The 18,005-nt window shown below is 42.1% G+C and overlaps 2 protein-coding genes across 8 annotated transcripts; both read right to left on the reverse strand.

Moving 5' to 3' along the window:
* Window positions 1-188: 188 nt before the first annotated feature.
* Window positions 189-2,289, reverse strand: mfsd6l (major facilitator superfamily domain containing 6-like). Its single transcript, XM_046330546.1, is given in 2 exon segments — window positions 189-1,635; window positions 1,923-2,289. Coding segments are annotated over 2 exon segments (1,491 nt in total). The 3' UTR covers window positions 189-511.
* A 2,380-nt stretch (window positions 2,290-4,669) lies between these two features.
* On the reverse strand, window positions 4,670-17,090 carry LOC124015712 (phosphoinositide 3-kinase regulatory subunit 6-like). 7 transcript variants are annotated; one of them, XM_046331127.1, is made up of 20 exons: window positions 16,897-17,090; window positions 15,032-15,116; window positions 14,733-14,819; window positions 14,482-14,573; window positions 14,282-14,350; window positions 13,864-13,999; window positions 13,635-13,734; window positions 13,174-13,351; window positions 12,892-13,036; window positions 9,823-9,909; window positions 9,345-9,708; window positions 8,972-9,065; window positions 8,731-8,850; window positions 8,440-8,550; window positions 7,056-7,161; window positions 6,870-6,943; window positions 6,541-6,631; window positions 6,391-6,443; window positions 5,989-6,089; window positions 4,670-5,836 (listed from the first exon to the last, which is right to left on the reverse strand). In XM_046331127.1, the coding sequence occupies exons 2-20, from the start codon at window positions 15,042-15,044 to the stop codon at window positions 5,686-5,688; spliced, it is 2,172 nt and encodes a 723-aa protein (XP_046187083.1). In that variant the 5' UTR covers window positions 15,045-15,116; window positions 16,897-17,090; the 3' UTR covers window positions 4,670-5,685. The 7 variants fall into 7 exon arrangements, with proteins under 7 accessions (XP_046187083.1, XP_046187079.1, XP_046187082.1 ...); XM_046331123.1 differs by having other exon boundaries at window positions 15,028-15,116; XM_046331126.1 differs by having other exon boundaries at window positions 16,893-17,090.
* Window positions 17,091-18,005: the final 915 nt, after the last annotated feature.

The raw sequence follows: 18,005 nt of genomic DNA on the forward strand, positions 1-18,005 counted from the left end.
AAGAGGCCATATGTTAGAGACAGTAAAGCTGCCTAACGTGGACCGTAGTAACACTCATAAGCACTCGCACAGTTACCTGCCCACACCTAATTCTTCTCCGTTATCTGCTATCCAGAGTTTCTTGATAACTTATGCAAATGACAGTTTATCATCACTCTGCATTCACAGTGGATCTACCTCCAGTGCAATAGTGAGGCCTGCAGTCCATGTGTTTAGTTTAACTGAAGAAGGCTAAACGCCTTCTGGGCAGGTGGGGAATGCTAGAGCATTAGCACTAAATTAATAAAGCTGCAGTAAAGATAATTAAAAAGCAATACTGAGTTTTCAATTAAACCAGCCTGCGACAGATTCACTTAGCAGTTTGTTGAGCTGCAAGAAGGCAGACTAAATGAACAGTGACATGTCCGTAAGTGGTGGTGGAATCCTCCAGGAGCAGAATTTATACTGTCATCCTTCCATTATGTTGCATATTGTTCCTTAGGTCTAATGATTTATACTCCAACCCATGTCATTATTGCTCGTCATCCTCCATGGCTTTCTCCAGCCAGTCTGTCTCCTGCTCCGACTCTGATTCGCTCACTTCACTGGTGTCAGAAGCGAGGAGGCGGGAGTAGTTGATCCTGCGTTGGGGTGGGGCTTTTCACTGGAGCAGGAGTAGAAACAGGCACCACAGGAGCAGCATCACCTCTACCCCTCTGAATAGCACATATACCCCAAACCTGTGGACAACAAACCCCCGGGCCATGCTGCCCAGCCCTGCCCCCAGGTCCAGAGAGAGGGCCTGGTAGACCCTCCTCACGCTCCTCTCTGTGCCCGGCGTGGTCACGTCCTCGCACTGCACTTGCACTGCCCACCAGAGGGCGCCACTGCTGAAGCAGCTCAGCACCTGGACAGGTATTGCAGTCCATGGGCCCCACAGGAAGGAGTAGTAGAGGCACTACAGGGCCAGGCAGGCCGTCCCCACCAGCAGCACCCTGCCTGGGCTCAGGAGCTTCGACACCTGACCAATCAGCAGAGGGAAGGCGGCCCAGGAGAGCAACGCTACGGCTAAAGAGAGGCCCATGTGCAACTCGCTGCTCCCATGGTCCTGCATCTGCCACAGCAGTAAGTCATCCACCGCAGACCCCGTCAGCCCCATTAGGAAGGCAGTGGCAGCACACAGCAGGGCACGGAGGTCCCCACGCACCAGCTGTAAAGCTTTGAAGAGCCCAGTGGAGCGACTACACTTCTTGTTTAGGTAGAGGGGCAGGAAGGCCACCACAGGCACGGCCAGTGTTGTCACAGCTGCATAGGAGTAGACATGGACAGCTTCCCTGGGTGTGTGTGAGCCAATGAGGCAGTCCAGGTGGCTCACCAGCAGTCCTGCACCACTCACCCCACTCACAGCCCCAAGCAACCCCCACACTCCTGTACTACTATAGCGATCAGACGCATCCACAAAATCCAAATACTCATAGAGCCAGACGTCCACTGTCCATTCCAGAGGGGCGGCCATCAGCTCCCATATCGACACCACGATGAGGAGCATGAAGAAGAGCTTGTGCTGGACGTCCATAACTTTGAGGCTGTCCAGGAACTCGAAGCGGGCCTCATCCTTCTCCCTCTGCTTCTCCTTTTCTGCTGACCTGCTGAAACCTCCTCACTGTGGGCAAAGTCTTGGAGGCACCTTGGTGGGACTCTGACATTTCTCTTCCCTCATTTACTGTGGTTTGCCACAGATACATTCACGTGTGACCACTGAGAAGTCACATTGTTGGAATGTTGCAGCTGAAGTGTGTAGGTTGTGGCTTTGCTCATTGAAACAGCGGAAGACACAGTGTCAATGGTTGTCTCTGTAGGTGAAGATTCATGTGTTGCTGACTGGGACACAATGGCAGTGTGGGTGGTAGACATTACACTGCCAACAACACACACATAGTCACTCAGCTCTTCAGTGGAGCTCACACTGAGGTGAGAGATGTTGCAGTGACTGGTCAGCGTCTCGACGCCTGTGGATGGGATAAGCAGGAGGATGAGGGCTGCCCCTGCTGAACAGACCAGAGACCCTGTAATCACTGCCCTCCTCTTGTTGTATTGTTTGGACAGAAAGCTGGCCAGAGGGCTCCAGACCAGGGAGATGAGATGCTTGGTGCTCATGAGAAGGCCCGTCGTGGAGGGAGTGAGGCCCAGGTATCTGAGGTACAGGGTGAGGAAGGGATGGACGCAAGCTCTGGCACAAGAATACAGGAAGTGGAAGGTGCTGGCGAGGGCTAGAGCACCCTTAATGTTGATCTGCTTGTTCCTCTTCATGGCTGCCAGCCAAGTGAACTCGCAGTCTCACAGACTATCTTCATACAGAGCACGCACTGTGAATACATACAAATAATATGTATAGAAATCCTTATAAACATATTTCAAACAGTAGCTAACATGTACATTTACTATTTGGTTAATGTTTAAATACCTGGTAAATAATGCAATATAGCTTAAAATCAAGAATAGGTAAATAGCAATAATATTTAACATTGAGGATGTAATCATATTTGTTTTTATTTATTAACTAATGAATGCCTATATTCGAAGAATTACTGAAATCACTGAAAATAAAGATATAATGGGCCATATGCCCCCAATCAAACCTTCAATAAAAAACTGTAAGCTAATTCAATAGAGCCAAAAACAACCACTAACATCAGTAGGCTACAATGGTTAACCGTCAAAACGATGAATCAAATTTTCAGCGCAGCTGGTGTGTTAGAGGCTAGTCACCTGTCTATGGCCCATGACGTGAATGGACAAAAGTGGTGAGGGAATGAGCGCAATTCTCAAATTGAACAGTAATCTGCTCCGTCATGTTGTCTACTAGACACATGTTGCATCACTCAGAAACAAACAACCAGGGGGTTTACAAACACTACAGGAACAAGATCATCCACTTTAATGATCACACTTTTACTAATACTGTACAACTTTGTTCTAAAGCTGTATCCGTACCCATTGGATGTAGTGATCACAATATAGTGGCTAAATCCAGGAAAGTTAAAGTCCCAAAAGCTGGGCCTAAAATAGCATATAAGAGACAATACAAAATATTTTGCTGTGACTTTAATGTGGATGATGCAAAAAAATAATTTTTGGTCTTATATGGTTAATGACATTGCACTTGATGAATTTATGATACTGCTTCTTCCAATTATTGATAAACATGTCCCTGTTAATTAAGAAACTGACTGTTAGAACTGTTAAGGCTCCATGGATTGATGAAGAATTGAAAAACTGTATGGTTGAAAGAGATGGGGCAAAAGGAGTGGCTAATAAGTCTGGCTGCACATCTGACTGGCTGACTTAATGCAAACTGAGAAATGATGTGACTAAACGCATCAAAAAGAAGAATAAACTGTATTATGAAGCCAAGATCAATTATATGAAACATTTTTTAGGACTTCAAATGAAATTATGGGCAGAAAGACAAATTCAACCCCATCTTTCATTGAATCAGATGGCTTATTCAGCACAAAACCATTCGATGTTGGTAATTATTTTAATGATTACTTCATTGGCAAAGTGGGCAAACTTAGGCAGGAAATGCCAGCAATGAACAGTGAGCCATCATATTCATGCATAAAAAATAAAAAATAATGAATGAAAAGCATTGGAAGTTTGAATTTTGTAAAGTTAGTGTGGGGGAGGTGGGGAAATAATTTTTAGCGATCAATAATGACAAACCTCCTGGCAATAACAACTTAGATGGAAAGCTACTGAGGATGGTAGCTGACTCTATAGCCACTTTCATCTCTTTAATCTGAGCCTAGAGGAAATTCTTTGTCCTCAGGCTTGGAGGGAAGCCAAGGTCATTCAGATACCCAAGAGTGGTAAAGTGGCCTTTACTGGTTCTAACAGCAGACTTATAAACTTGCTACCAGCTCTTAGCAAACTGTTGGGGGGAAATGGGTTTGACCAAATACAATGCTATTTCTCTGTAAACAAATTAACAACAGACAAGCAGCATGCTTATAGAGAAGGGCACTCAACATGTACTGCACTGACACAAATTACAGATGATTGGTTGAAAGAAATGAATAAGAAGATTGTGGGAGCTGTACTGTTAGATTTCAGTGCAGCCTTTGATATTATTGACCATAACCTGTTGTTGAAAAAAAACATGTGTTATGGCTTTTCAACCTCTGCCATATTGTGGATTCAGAGCTATCTATCTAATATAACTCAAAGGGGTTTCTTTAATGGACGCTTCTCTAATGTCAAATATGTAAAAGTGTGTTGTACCGCAGGGCAGCTCTCTAGGCTCTCCACTCTTTTCTATTTTTTACCAATGACCTGCCACTGGCATTAAGCAAAGCATGTGTGTCCATGCTGATGATTCAACCATATACACATCAGCAACCACAGCTAATGAAGTGACTGAAACAAAGAGCTGCAGTCTGTTGGGTGGCCAGTAATAAACTGTTGTTTAAAACTAAGAGCATTGTATTTGGTACAAATCATTCCCTAAGTTCTAAACCTCTGGTAATGAATGGTGTGGCTTTTGAACAAGTTGAGGAGACTAAATTACTTGGCGTCATCTTAGATTGTCAACTGTCATGGTCAAAACATATGGCCCAGAACACAGCGGCACGTCTTACTTATCATTGTAGTCAGAGTGTAATGACCAATGCTGGAGATGAGAAGCAGGTACGGGGAGTCAAACATTTAATCAGGAACAGTGTCAGCACACGGGTAAACAAAGACAAACAACAATTAATGCAGAAGCAGGGAACAGAGCGGGGAACCAGACAAATATAGGGAAGGTAATGACAGAGGTGATTGAGTCCAGGTGAATCCAAAAATCTCTGACGCGCATGACGGGGGAAAGGCAGGTGTGTGTAATGATGATGGCAGGAGTGTGCTTTGCTGGAGAGCCTGGCACCTTCGAGTGCCAGGGGGTAAGAGTGGGCGCAGGCGTGACACAGAGGGCTGATATAAAAGAGAGACCGACTGCATCACTTCTTCTTTTTATAAGAAACATTGTGTTGAAAATCCCAAATTGTTTGCATCGTCAATCTACACACAACTGACACACACACACGTACCCCACCAGACATGCCACCAGGGGTCTTTTCTTCAAACCCAGAACAAATTAGAGAAAGCGTACAGTATTATATTGAGCCATTATCTTATACTGCTCAAATAAACAGCAAACCTGGTTTTAAAAAAACAGATAAAGTAACCCCTCACAGCACAACACCTCCCCCCTATTTCACCTAGATAGTTTGCGTGTATGTACTGATATGTAGGCTACATGTGTATTCAAAAATTTTTTTTTATGTAGTTCTGTGCTTGAGCTGTTTTTGTCTATTAATATTCTGTATCATATCATGTTTCATGTTTTGAGTGGAACCCAGGAAAAGTAGCTACTGCTTTTGCAACAGCTAATGGGGATCATAATAAAAAATATTTTAAAAATACATACAACAGCTCTTTTCATAAAATATATGTTAGAATTTTCAAACTAGATTTCATTGGGAAGGCAGATAAAACACTTTTTTTAATCAAAATAAATCCCTTTCGCATGTGAAAACACAGAATCCTACTCATTACTCCACGGGCATAACCGATGTCACTTTTGTTTTGAGCTTACTTCGCCTTTGGCCAGAGCGGAGCACCTGGCTCACGCCTGGGACAGAGCCCGGGCTAAATAATCAAATCCCCTCAGTGGTTGATGCCAGCGAAGGTGTTGATTGGCAGAGGCAGGATCTTGCACATGTATTTGCTCAGCCCCGCCTCCCTCTCCTCTCCCACACTGAACTTGGAACTTGTCTGGAGGCAATACCCTGGATCCAAACATGGAGAGATCTCAATGCTGTAGAGGAGTGTTAGTTACTTAGTTATTACAGTGTGAGCCCAGGGAAATTCTCTGTAAAAGACAACTAAGTAACTACTGTATAGCATTCATCAATAGTAGAGATGGTAGAGCATCATGGCATTATATTGCTGATGAGTATGATCTCTGACCTTTGCACATGTGTGTATTTCCTGCGACCGTCTTTGTCCAGACAGACAGTGAAGGTCTTATCCTCCAGGATTCTGATTTTAATGTTTTGGGTTCTGATCTCCTGTGAACACAGCATGGTCAAATTAAATATCCTGATAGGTTAGGAGCAAAAATCATTGTGGGATGTGACTCCAAACTGCAGTACTGTATGTCTACCCACTTTGCATTTATGGGCTCAAATCAAACCTCTACCATTATATATAATTGCCTTAATCAATAATCTACTTTGGAGGTGAGACATGAGGATAAGATCAAGAAACCACACCTGGCAGTGTGTTGCCCGACTGACAGTTTTAGTACTTTCCATATGGTATTACTGGGGTCTCAATGATTTATTATCATTCATTCAGAAATATCCTTACCGTGCAGCATCTTGGATTTGTACTGTCAAAATGGACAGTTAGGGAATCAAGACCTAGGGAAAGTAGGGATGACAAATTGCTGATTTGAGGTAATGAAACCAAGTTGTTATTGAGAACCGCTAGGTAGTTACTGCATGTTTTAATGCAAACCTTCTGTTTCATTAGGTGATATTGCACTGATGACCACTCCACATGTCATGACTGACATTCCCTGGACAACCTCTTGTTTGCTCAAGGAGACCTGCAGAAAGCATTTGAGACACAGACACATTTGGTACTGTAGTTAAGACATTATGCCATACGGATTTAAAGGATATCTAGATATTTCCATAGTTGTTACTTTTCTTTTAAATGTGTACTACTTGTTCCAAAAGTATTACAATGATACTGTGACTACACTAACCAAGTATGAACACATCCACTAACCACTAATCAAATACTCTATAACACACATAGGAAAGAAAGCCTTCAGAAAGTACCTTAGTGTAATTCATAGAAACCACCGCTCCACAGGTACCATGTGTCTTCCTTGTTCGTCGCAGACTAGATCTCTCTGCAGAGAGACATTATGCAATCACCAACAGATTCAGTAACAGGACAATCTAGTTTCTGTCCCTGTCCTGACAACACGGTTCATGCTGCATTCACAGTTGTGACAACAGTACCTTGTTTTAGATTTTCTCTGAGTGTTTTAAACTCCGGGAACTCAGCATCCAGGTGGGACACAAACACCTCGTTCACAGGGCTGCCAGTCTGGCCAGAGACAGAGATCTAAAAACACAACAGGGCAACAAGAACAAGCTCAAATTAGGGAGAAATTGTGTTGTTTTTTCCTTAATGATTACAAGTGTTTAAATTGAGCCGGAGCTACTCGAAGCAGGGCTCTTGCACCTTGGGTCACAGGGAAAGCCAAGCTCCAGCAATTTACAGGTCCAAAGAAGAAGGTAGGATAAAACGTATGATAAAAGAAGGTTAGGATAAAGGCTTGGGTACCCTAGGATGACAGCATCCCTAACCCTAGCTTCATGTCCACATCCTTGTTAAACCCTAACCCTCAACCACAACACTAACCCTAGCTTCATGTCCACATCCTTGTTAAACCCTAACCCTCAACCACAACCCTAACCCTAGCTTCATGTCCACATCCTTGTTAAACCCTAACCCTCAACCACAACCCTAACCCTAGCTTCATGTCCACATCCTTGTTAAACCCTAACCCTCAACCACAACACTAACCCTAGCTTTATGTCCACATCCTTGTTAAACCCTAACCCTCAACCACAACCCTAACCCTAGCTTCATGTCCACATCCTTGTTAAACCCTAACCCTCAACCACAACCCTAACCCTAGCTTCGTGTCCACATCCTTGTTAAACCCTAACCCTCAACCACAACCCTAACCCTAGCTTCGTGTCCACATCCTTGTTAAACCCTAACCCTCAACCACAACCCTAACCCTAGATTCATGTCCACATTCCAGTTCAACCCTTAACCTAGCCTCAACCCTAACCATAATGCTAGCTTCATGTCCACATCCCGGTTCAAACCTTAACCTAGCCTCAACCCTAACCATAATGCTAGCTTCATGTCCACATCCCGGGTCAACCCTAAACCTAGCCTCAACCCTAACCATAATGCTAGCTTCATGTCCACATCCCGGTTCAACCCTTAACCTAGCCTCAACCCTAACCATAATGCTAGCTTCATGTCCACATCCCGGTTCAAACCTTAACCTAGCCTCAACCCTAACCATAATGCTAGCTTCATGTCCACATCCCGGTTCAACCCTAAACCTAGCCCCAACCACAAACTTAACCCTAGCTCTAGCTGTAACCCTAACTTCAACTCCCCCCTTCATCAAGTAGGGCTTTCCAACCTCCAAATTCCCAATTTAACCCCTGATGATAACCGTAATCATTATGTTATACTGGGCTATGAACTCTTCGGTATGAACTATTCATGGGCTGCCATATGTTTGTGTATCATCTTGCTGCTATCACACACGCACACACGTGACTATGACATGTGGATGTATCTCAGGGAGCTGACCTTGACAGAGTAGAGTGTGAAGTGGACAGGCTGTAGGCCACAGCGAAGGTAGTAGGAGAGGACATCCACAAGGAAGTGGTTGGGTTCTGATGACCTGCTGTGCCTGGACTGCTGCAATGGCACATAGTAGACACAGTATTAGGTCTCACCGTGACATGACTGGATGTCTATTTCTCTCTTAAAAATCATTTCTATTTAGGTTGCCTTGAACCCATTTGATGGATCTTTCTGGACAATCATGATCAGAATGAGATGACTTTATAAAACAATGCATGTATTAGGACTCATTACCGTTCCTGCCAGCTTTGGAATCATGGCTCCCAAACTGTTGATGTTGCTTTCGTACCAGGGATCGACCCTTCCTAAGAACGAGGCTAGAGACAACCTGTCTCCGACTTGTGATGTGCTTTCCTGAAAAAGAGAAAAGACTGGTTCCATAACCTAGCAAATCATACCGGTTACTGTACATGTGCAGCATGAGATGGATGTTTATTTTACATGATTGGTATTATTGGAATGGATTATTGCTCACAGGTGAATTGACGATAGGCTCATCAGTGACAGGGATGTAGTATATCTGTAGGTTCACTCTCTTGGTCAAGATGAGATGTTTTGCCTCCCTTTTTCTGCACACAAAAGCAATGCACATTGTAAAACAGTTCACACACATTTCTAAATAACAGAATTACAGTGTAATTACAGTGTACAGTAGTCCTCTGTCTCTCAGTTGGTAGAGCATGGTGTTTGCAACGCCAGGATAGTGGGTTCAACTTCCAGCACTACCTATACATAAAAATGTATGCACGCATGACTGTAAGTCACTTTGGATAAAAACTGAATTTCACATGTATGAGGATGAAACTCGGTATTAAGGGACATTAAGGGACAGTAGAAGTACTTCCTACCGGATGGAGTGATACGCCTTGGCCAGTCTCCCCAGCACCCTGTCGTCTCCCATCATCACTATGCGTGCGGTATGGTTCCCCTCCTCTTTAGGGAGAGGGGTGCTACAGGTGGGCCCCTTGATGTTTTCCTGTACCAGAGCCATTTTGTCTTCTGGCTTCATTCTCCCTCTGAAACACGGTGACCGTGACCGAGTGAATGGATTCCTCTGTTCCCGCTCCTCCATGTCAGACAGGTCCTTCTCTATTCCACTATCAACAGACAGGAGGGAAACCCTCTTAGAAACATCCTCCTCTTCCTCCTCCTGGTACATAGAGTTCCGCTCAGAGGTGGAAACGTTGAGGGTGAAGTTCACCAGCTCATTCCCTATAGAAAAATATGAAAGATTCAAGATTGCCACACTATCTATTAGTCTGATTTGACAGAATTTTTAAGTCTTTCGAATACCCTAGAAACTAAGGTTCTCTAATGTTGACTCACACAGCTCCTCTTCGTTTGTCCACAGGTGGAAGTGAATCTCTGGCGAGGGCAATGGAGTGTTAGAAAGAGAGCCACAGGCCTTTGGGTCTGAACAGAGAGAGAGTGAACATAACACAATAAACAGTGAATATCTTGTTTGTTACAGTCAGCAAATCTCTTTCATTATTCTCCTTTAGCCTTCGGTGGTATACAATAAACACTGTATGCCGGGTATTTAGAAATGGCCACGGGATGGTTTTTCAATACTGTCAAAACTGTTTCTTTGAAGGTTTTCAATACATTTTAATATTTGTAGCTATTCTTTAAGTAAATACCTGCAGTAAACTTGTGCAATACCTTAGGAGATAAAGCAGATCGCGTTCTTCATTTCACTTGTCACACTATTTTACATTATGAAGCTTACTGTAGTTCCCCAGAACAGTTAAGCCAGTCACGTGGTTGTTTGTAAATAGCACAAAGGGTGTAATAGGGAGCAGGTGAGTCCATCTGTGTATTGACAAGGGTATTATATTTCACTTTGAAAGGCAACAGTGTTTTTGCTTCAAAATAGTGATCAGGGGTGTGCAACTATAGTTTTCCTTCACAGAAAAATTAGTGTAAGAAAATAGGTGAATTTTTTATCAAATGACAATGGAAGTGCAACACTATTTGGCTGGCAGCCACACAACTAAATGAGCTTACTATGAAAAATCAAGGTCTTTTAAAACATATTTCTAATGTTTATCATAGAAAGAATGTAGCCAGCTACATTTCCTAATGTTCTGATTAAAGTTAATCTAGCGTTTTGCCTGAGGAATGTAGGCTAAAATGAAAAGTACCAGGTTGTCTGCTGATAGAATGCCCTTTTGTGAATTCTCATCTGAGTGGAGAAGTGCAACTGAAGCACAAAATTAGTCTGATGCCGAGCAGAAATGACATTAAAAGGCATTTTATATCTGTGTTTATAAACCTTATCAAGGTATTTCTCATGCGTTGTTTATTTTCTTCGTGAAAAAAGCAGAATCCTTCGTTAACCCGACCCCTAAGTTTAACTTTCTAGTTATCTAAGTAAGTGGCTGAATTAATAAGGTGACGGGGCATCATATGGTGTTAGCTTTCTGCCGTGTTTGAGAAACCTGTACAGCTGCCAATGCTATCGTGATTTCCTTGTGTTTTTTCTCCTCTATGGTCTTGGCTGTCTACTACTCCTTCCCTCTTCTCAGAGCAGGCAGGCCCATTGCCCTAGCGATTCCAGACTCCACACAGACACAGTGTGTACACATGCTACTCCAGAGCCAGAACTGTTCTTCCTTCAAACAAGCATACATCAAAACTTTGTTCTTTTGTCTCTCATTCACATTCACTTGTAAAATGTCCAGACTCACGAAAATGACATTCGGTAGCTCCTACTTATATACAGTACTAGTCAAAAGTTTGGACACACCTACTCATTCAAGGGTTTTTCTTTATTTTTTACTATTTTCTACATTATAGAATAACGGTGAAGACATCAAAACTATGAAATAACACATATGGAATCATGTAGTAACCAAAGAAGTGTTAAACAAATCAATATATATTTTATATTTGAGATTATTCGAAGTAGCCACTCTATGCTTTTCCTTCACTCTGCGGTCCAACTCATCCCAAACCATCTCAATTGGGTTGAGGTTGGGTGATTGTGGAGGGCATGTCATCTGATACAGCATTCCATCACTCTCCTTCTTGGTCAAATAGGCCTTACACAGCTTGGAGGAGAGTTTGGTCATTGTCCTGTTGAAAAACAAATGATAGTCCCACTAAGTTAAAACCAGATGGGATGGCGTATTGTTGCAGAATGCTGTGGTAGCCATGCTGGTTAAGTGTGCCTTGAATTCTAAATTAATCATTGACAGTATCACCAGCAAAGCACCCCCTCACCTTCACACCTCCTCCTCCATGCTTCACGGTGTGAACTACACATGCAGAGATCATCTGTTCACCTACTCTGTGTCTCACAAAGACACGTCGGTTGGAAACAAAGCTCTCAAATTAGGACTAATCAGACCAAAGGACAGATTTCCACTGGTCTAATGTCCAATGCTCGTGTTTCTTGGCCCAAGCAAGTCTCTTCTTTCTTATTGGTGTCCTTTAGTGGTGGTTTCTTTGCAGGCATTTGACCATGAAGGCCTGATTCACGCAGTCTCCTTGGAACAGTTGATGTTGAGATGTGTCTGTTACTTGAACTCTGTGAAGCATTTATTTGGGCTTATCCTTCACAGCAGAGGTAACTCTGGGTCTTCCTTTCCTGTGGCGGTCCTCATGAGAGCCAGTTTCATCATAGTGCTTGATGGTTTTTGCAACTGCACTTGAAGAAACTTTCAAAGTTCTTGACATTTTCCGGATTGACTCTTAAAGTAATTATGGACTGTCTTTTCTCTTTGCTTATTTGAGCTGTTCTTGCCTTATTTGGTCTTTTAGCAAACAGGGCTAACTTCTGTATACCAACCCTACCTTTTCACAACACAACTGATTGGCTCAAATGCATTAAGAAGGAAAGAAATTCCACAAATGAACTTTTAACAAGGCACACCTGTTAATTGAAATGCATTCCAGGTGACTACCTCATGAAGCTGGTTGAGAGAATGCCAAAAGTGTGCAAAGCTGTCATCAAGGCAAAGGATGGCTACTTTGAAGAATCTCAAATATAAAATACATTGAGATTTGTTTAACACTTTTTTGGTTATTACATGATTCCATATGTGCTATTTCATAGTTCTGAGGTCTTTACTGCTATTCTACAATGTAGAAAATAGTAAAAATAAAGAAAAACCCTGGAATAAGCAGGTGTCCAAACTTTTGACTGGTAGTGTATGTATAACTTTATGAGCTGGATTGCCTGTCTTTGCAATTTGTGCGTTTGTTAGCATATTTAGCTAGCAGCCTTCATGGAAATTCACTATAACTTGTGCTAATTTAGTTAGCATTATGGTAATAGACGCCCAATGGGTTTTCTGGTGCCCCCTTGTGTACTAAACCTGTAATACCGTAAGGACGGTATGCTGATAGGAAAATCTGGATACGCCCAACACTATCTTCCTTTACACACACCTTGGTTAGCAGAGGTCGGGATGTCCCTGTAGATGTGCTGTAGCCTGGTTAGGTACTGGTCACGGCCTGCCTCGCCGTTCTCTATACTCTGCTCTACAGCTAACACCACCTCCTGGAAGTACTTTTCCACATCTTCTCCTAGATCCTGCAGCACACACACACATGCACGCCCGCACACACGCAGGCACACACGTGATTTCATTATTCATCTGATGCACACAAATACCAAGATAGGAAATCAATTAACGTCTTATATCATCAAAGCCCATTGACCTCCCTCACCTCCAGAGCTTGAGTCAGTATGGGACCATGACAGGCCTTCCCCAGTCCAGCCTGCAGAGTGTGCAGTAACACCCGTCTTGCCAGTGTGTCACTTTGGGGGCCGGCCAGCACCAGGTCTGCCCTCACCGCCTGCCACAGGGACCCTGAGAACACAGCCGGGTCTGCAAACACAAATACCCTACAGGGGACACAGTCAGAGGGGCAGCCAGTAAGCACAGCTATTGTGGATACAGCACAACCTCAGAGTAGCTGACGGGAAAGTCCTCATTTACAAGCATCAGTTTGTGAAAGGGAAAGTGACACCACAGCTCACACATAAGCTAACAACCCCCCACCCTCACCTTATGAGAAATGACCATGACTAAATTAGTCAGCTGTTGCTGGTGACTACAAACTGACTTCAGTGGGAAGTGTAAAATATCTTCTGATGGCAGACGTGTTCGTGGGTGTTTTAAACTCACTTTTCCTGATGGGGAAAATGTATGTTCCTTAGGCTCTGCTCAGCAATTACCCTTCTCTGATACAAAGCTCCTGTGGAGGAAGTTATTGTCGGGGAGGGAGCTTTAGCAGAACAAATGGAGTAAGGTAAATACATGTTGGGAGAACTGTATACTGTATTCATATGATTCAAATGTGCTTGTGCTACAGTACATGCCACTGTGTAAAGTGTAAAGTGCTTGTGATGAGTACCTGGTGTGATCTGCTCCATCTTTATGCCTCTCATGTATCTCAGTGCGATAGTACAGTAGGGCTCTGGAAGTGTTAGGAGCCGTTTGAAGCACTCATACACTCTCTGAAACAGGTTGCACGGAATGTGGCTAGACTGCTGCCGATACACAGGAATAAAAAGAGCAGCCTTCACAATCAGATACAAACATCAGAGCTGATTGGAAAGTAAAAACAAACATCACGTAGTTTGAATAGGGCATCCAAAGATAAAACAAACAAGGAACAATACAATTATTCTAAGCAGGATAAAGATAACCAGGAAATCAACACAAGAAATATGATACGTGGAAATAACACAGTAAACAAGACGTCAGTAATACAGGACAGCTACTCTCTGATCAAGGTGATTTCAGATGAAGGTAGGATAAATGAATCTGACCTGAATAATAACGTAGTTGAGAGTGTGAAGCAATGGAATGACATGCATCTTATAGTCAAGCCTCTCCACCTGAATCAACAAATGAAGGAAGCGTTCATCATCAAACTGACAATTAAAATGGCCAATTGTACTTCTGAAGACAAAGGGCATGCCATGTGTCATTCTGCAAGAACAGAATACTCTGGTAGTGTCAGACCAACCTTCTCTAGCTCTTTGACCAGAACCCTGACCAGTGAGACACTGTTAGATGGATGGGTCTCCACCTTCTTATGAAGAGTCCACCTCAGCATACCTTCAGGAAGTCATACAAGGCTGCTGAATTGACCACATAATGTCCTCAAGTCTATTCAATTGTGTAATACTATTAATATTGTATAATAGATAATTATGCCACATAATGATGAATGGGATAATCGTTGACTTTTTATTGTTGTATGCACTGATAATGTACCTTTGTTGCATGAGGAGGCAGCCTGTCTGAGGATGGCCTGAATACTGTTGTACATACTGGCCTCCACTGCTGACGACATACTGTCAGCTACAATAATAGAGTTATTAACATCAAATGTCATATTTTGACAAGATAGCAGCTCTGTTTAAAAACACAATGGTCCTCTGTGTGGGGATTCTTACTACTAGATGTCAGTCTACCCAAGTAATTAAAAGGGACAAACAGTAAAGAGCTAAGTATATATGAATCATTTAAATACTGTATGAGTTCAAAGACTGAGTAAGTGAGCGTTTACCTACTGGAGGGTTCCATGGGGTTGTTTTCTTATTCATCCCAAGAGAATTTGGAGGTCAAACATCACATTTCAGCATCATGGGTTCCCACCTAGATAATGGAGCAGAGGTTGATGACACCACATGTACTGTATACAGTGGATTTACAGTACTTTTGGAAAGTATTCAGACCCCTTGACTAAAATTGCACACAGCCAAGACAATGCAGGAGTGGCTTTGGGACAAGTCTCTGAATGTCCTTGAGTGGCCCAGCCAGAGCCCGGACTTGAACACGATTGAACATCTCTGGAAAGACCTGAAAATAGCTGTGCCGCGACGCTCCCCATCCAACCTGACAGAGCTTGAGAGGATCCCAAATATAGATGTGCCAAGTTTGTAACGTCACACCCAAGAAGACATGATGCTGTAATCGCTGCCAAAGGTGCTTCAACAAAAATGTTATTTTTTATTTATTTCACCTTTATTTAACCAGGTAGGCTAGTTGAGAACAAGTTCTCATTTACAATTGCGACCTGGCCAAGATAAAGCAAAGCAGTTCGACACATACAACAACACAGAGTTACACATGGAGTAAAACAAACATACAGTCAATAATACAGTAGAAAAATAAGTATATATATGATGTGAGCAAATCAGGTGAGATAAGGGAGGTAAAGGCAACAAAAAAATGACTGAGTAAAGGATCTTGTGTAAATGTGATATTTCACATTTACAATACATTTGCAAACATTTTTTAAAAACTATTTTTGCTTTGTCATTCTGGGATATTGTGTGTAGATTGATGAGGGAAAACTCAATTTAATCCATTTTAGAATAAGGCTGTAATGTAACAAAATGTGGAAAAAAGTCAAGGGGTCTGAATATTTTCCAAATGCACTCTAAGACAACCAAGGTGGGGGGACTTCTCCTCAACTCATAAAAACATGAATACTTTCTGATAATTCACTTGATAAGAGACACCTAACCTATCAGACACCAAAGTCGATACATATAGGGAAAGTTTGGGAGAAATTATATAAACACATTTTAATGGATGAATTGATGGAATTTACAAACCTACATGAAAATCCTATTACATTCATAGAAACTCAAACGGTCTAATGCTGCAGTTCCGCATCAACACACAGTACAGTACAGTTAGCCTCCTCAGCTCACACTTCCGAGGCCAGAATTAACCTGTTTCCTGTCTACAGACATGTGTGGGTGTAGAGAGCATTACGACTAGTTATAAACTGAGAAGTACTCTCTGACAAATTGAAAGCCAGAAAGACCAATAATGAAAAAAATTATTAACTACACAGATCAGAATGATTTCTGGATTAATGCGAGACTTCCTCTTCTGCTATGACAAATATTTTCAGAACAATTGACAATTGACACAATGCACATGTGAATGCTGAACGCATGAGAAATTACAATCAATCAGTCCTCCTTCCACCAAATTCCCGATACAAGTTTAGTGTCATTCACTGTCATTGCGCTAGTAATGCTTCCTACTTTCAAAGTAGACTCAAAGTTCTGTTCCTTTCAATTCATCCTAGTCTAATTGTATATAACTTTGAAGTAATTTGTCACTGAAGTGAACTTTCAAACCCTACATGTAAACTATTGCTGACCTAGGCTATTTACAAAAAACGTGTCATAATTAACAGTGACATTGATATCAATGTGCAGTGATCTATGACTGAGATCATTAAAAGTAACATATATGTATTAGAGTTCTAGATGTAAAAACAGCAAACTCTACATTGCAGCAAACACTATTACAACACCATCGCAAAAGTCTGCTTTACAGGTGCAAATACACTTTAATATTACAGCATAGCCTATAATACAATGATACAGTAGCAATCCTACAGAGACGCACCTGCCTTGCATTTTGTCACTGTACGCTGACACTGGATGTAGACGAATTGACTGATGAACAGCAGCAGCTACATGGTACACCGTTGTTTTCGTAGATGGACGTTTGGTAAAAAAGAGCATTCACTAACCACATTCTATCAAGTAGCCCCTCTAGGTACGTGGGTCGCACGTCAGCCCTCCTGACTAATCGAGTAGGCTACAGAAACTTAAAACAATATATTTGGCCACACCTTCTTTGTAATATGTAGGCAGGTTGACGCGCGACACAATGTTCACTTCCTTTATGTTATTGCTTAGCTGAAATATAATTAAACAGTATGGAATCCTGTTAAATATGATTTCTTTATTTAAATATATGCATTCATTCAAGTTGTACACTTGTCAATGAGGACTGAGGAGTCTACAGGGCCATTCATAGTTGAAAAATTAAATGTTGACACTATAGCATAGAGAACATTTCAATTAATGAATCTTCAGACATGATAAGAAATGTACAGTGCACTGCTAGCAATGCCCATGGAAGCCCATGAGGACTGAACAATATCTTGAGTGAAACACATTTTCTCACAGAACGACAACAGTAAAATTCCCTTTGTCTAGTCTAGACATCATCACACAAGTACAATGCATCACAAGGCATCCACTCAAGGTTGTCAAAAAATAAAACAGGAGAAAAGATCATGCAGCCAAAATATTTTTTGACTGAGTTGACTATTACAGTACACAGAACACCAGATGTGCAAAACAATACAACTTCCTCTGTAGCTCTGTTGGTAGAGCAGGGCACTTGTAACGCCAGGGTAGTGGGTTTGATTCCCAGGACCATACATAAGATGTACAGTTGAAGTCAGAAGTTTGCATACACTTAGGTTGGAGTCATTAAAACTTGTTTTCCAACCACTTCAGAAATTTCTTGTTAACAAACTATAGTTTTGGAAAGTCGGTTAGGACATCTACTTTGTGCATGACAGAAGTAATTTTTCCAACAATTGTTTACAGATTATTTCACTTATAATTCATTGTGTCACAATTCCTGTGGGTCAGAAGTTTACATACACTAACTTTACTGTGCCTTTAAACAGCTTGGAACATTACAGAACATTATGTCATGGCT

The sequence above is a fragment of the Oncorhynchus gorbuscha genome, linkage group LG26, assembly GCF_021184085.1.
Source record: "Oncorhynchus gorbuscha isolate QuinsamMale2020 ecotype Even-year linkage group LG26, OgorEven_v1.0, whole genome shotgun sequence".
In the NCBI taxonomy this organism is placed as follows: Eukaryota; Metazoa; Chordata; class Actinopteri; order Salmoniformes; family Salmonidae; genus Oncorhynchus; species Oncorhynchus gorbuscha.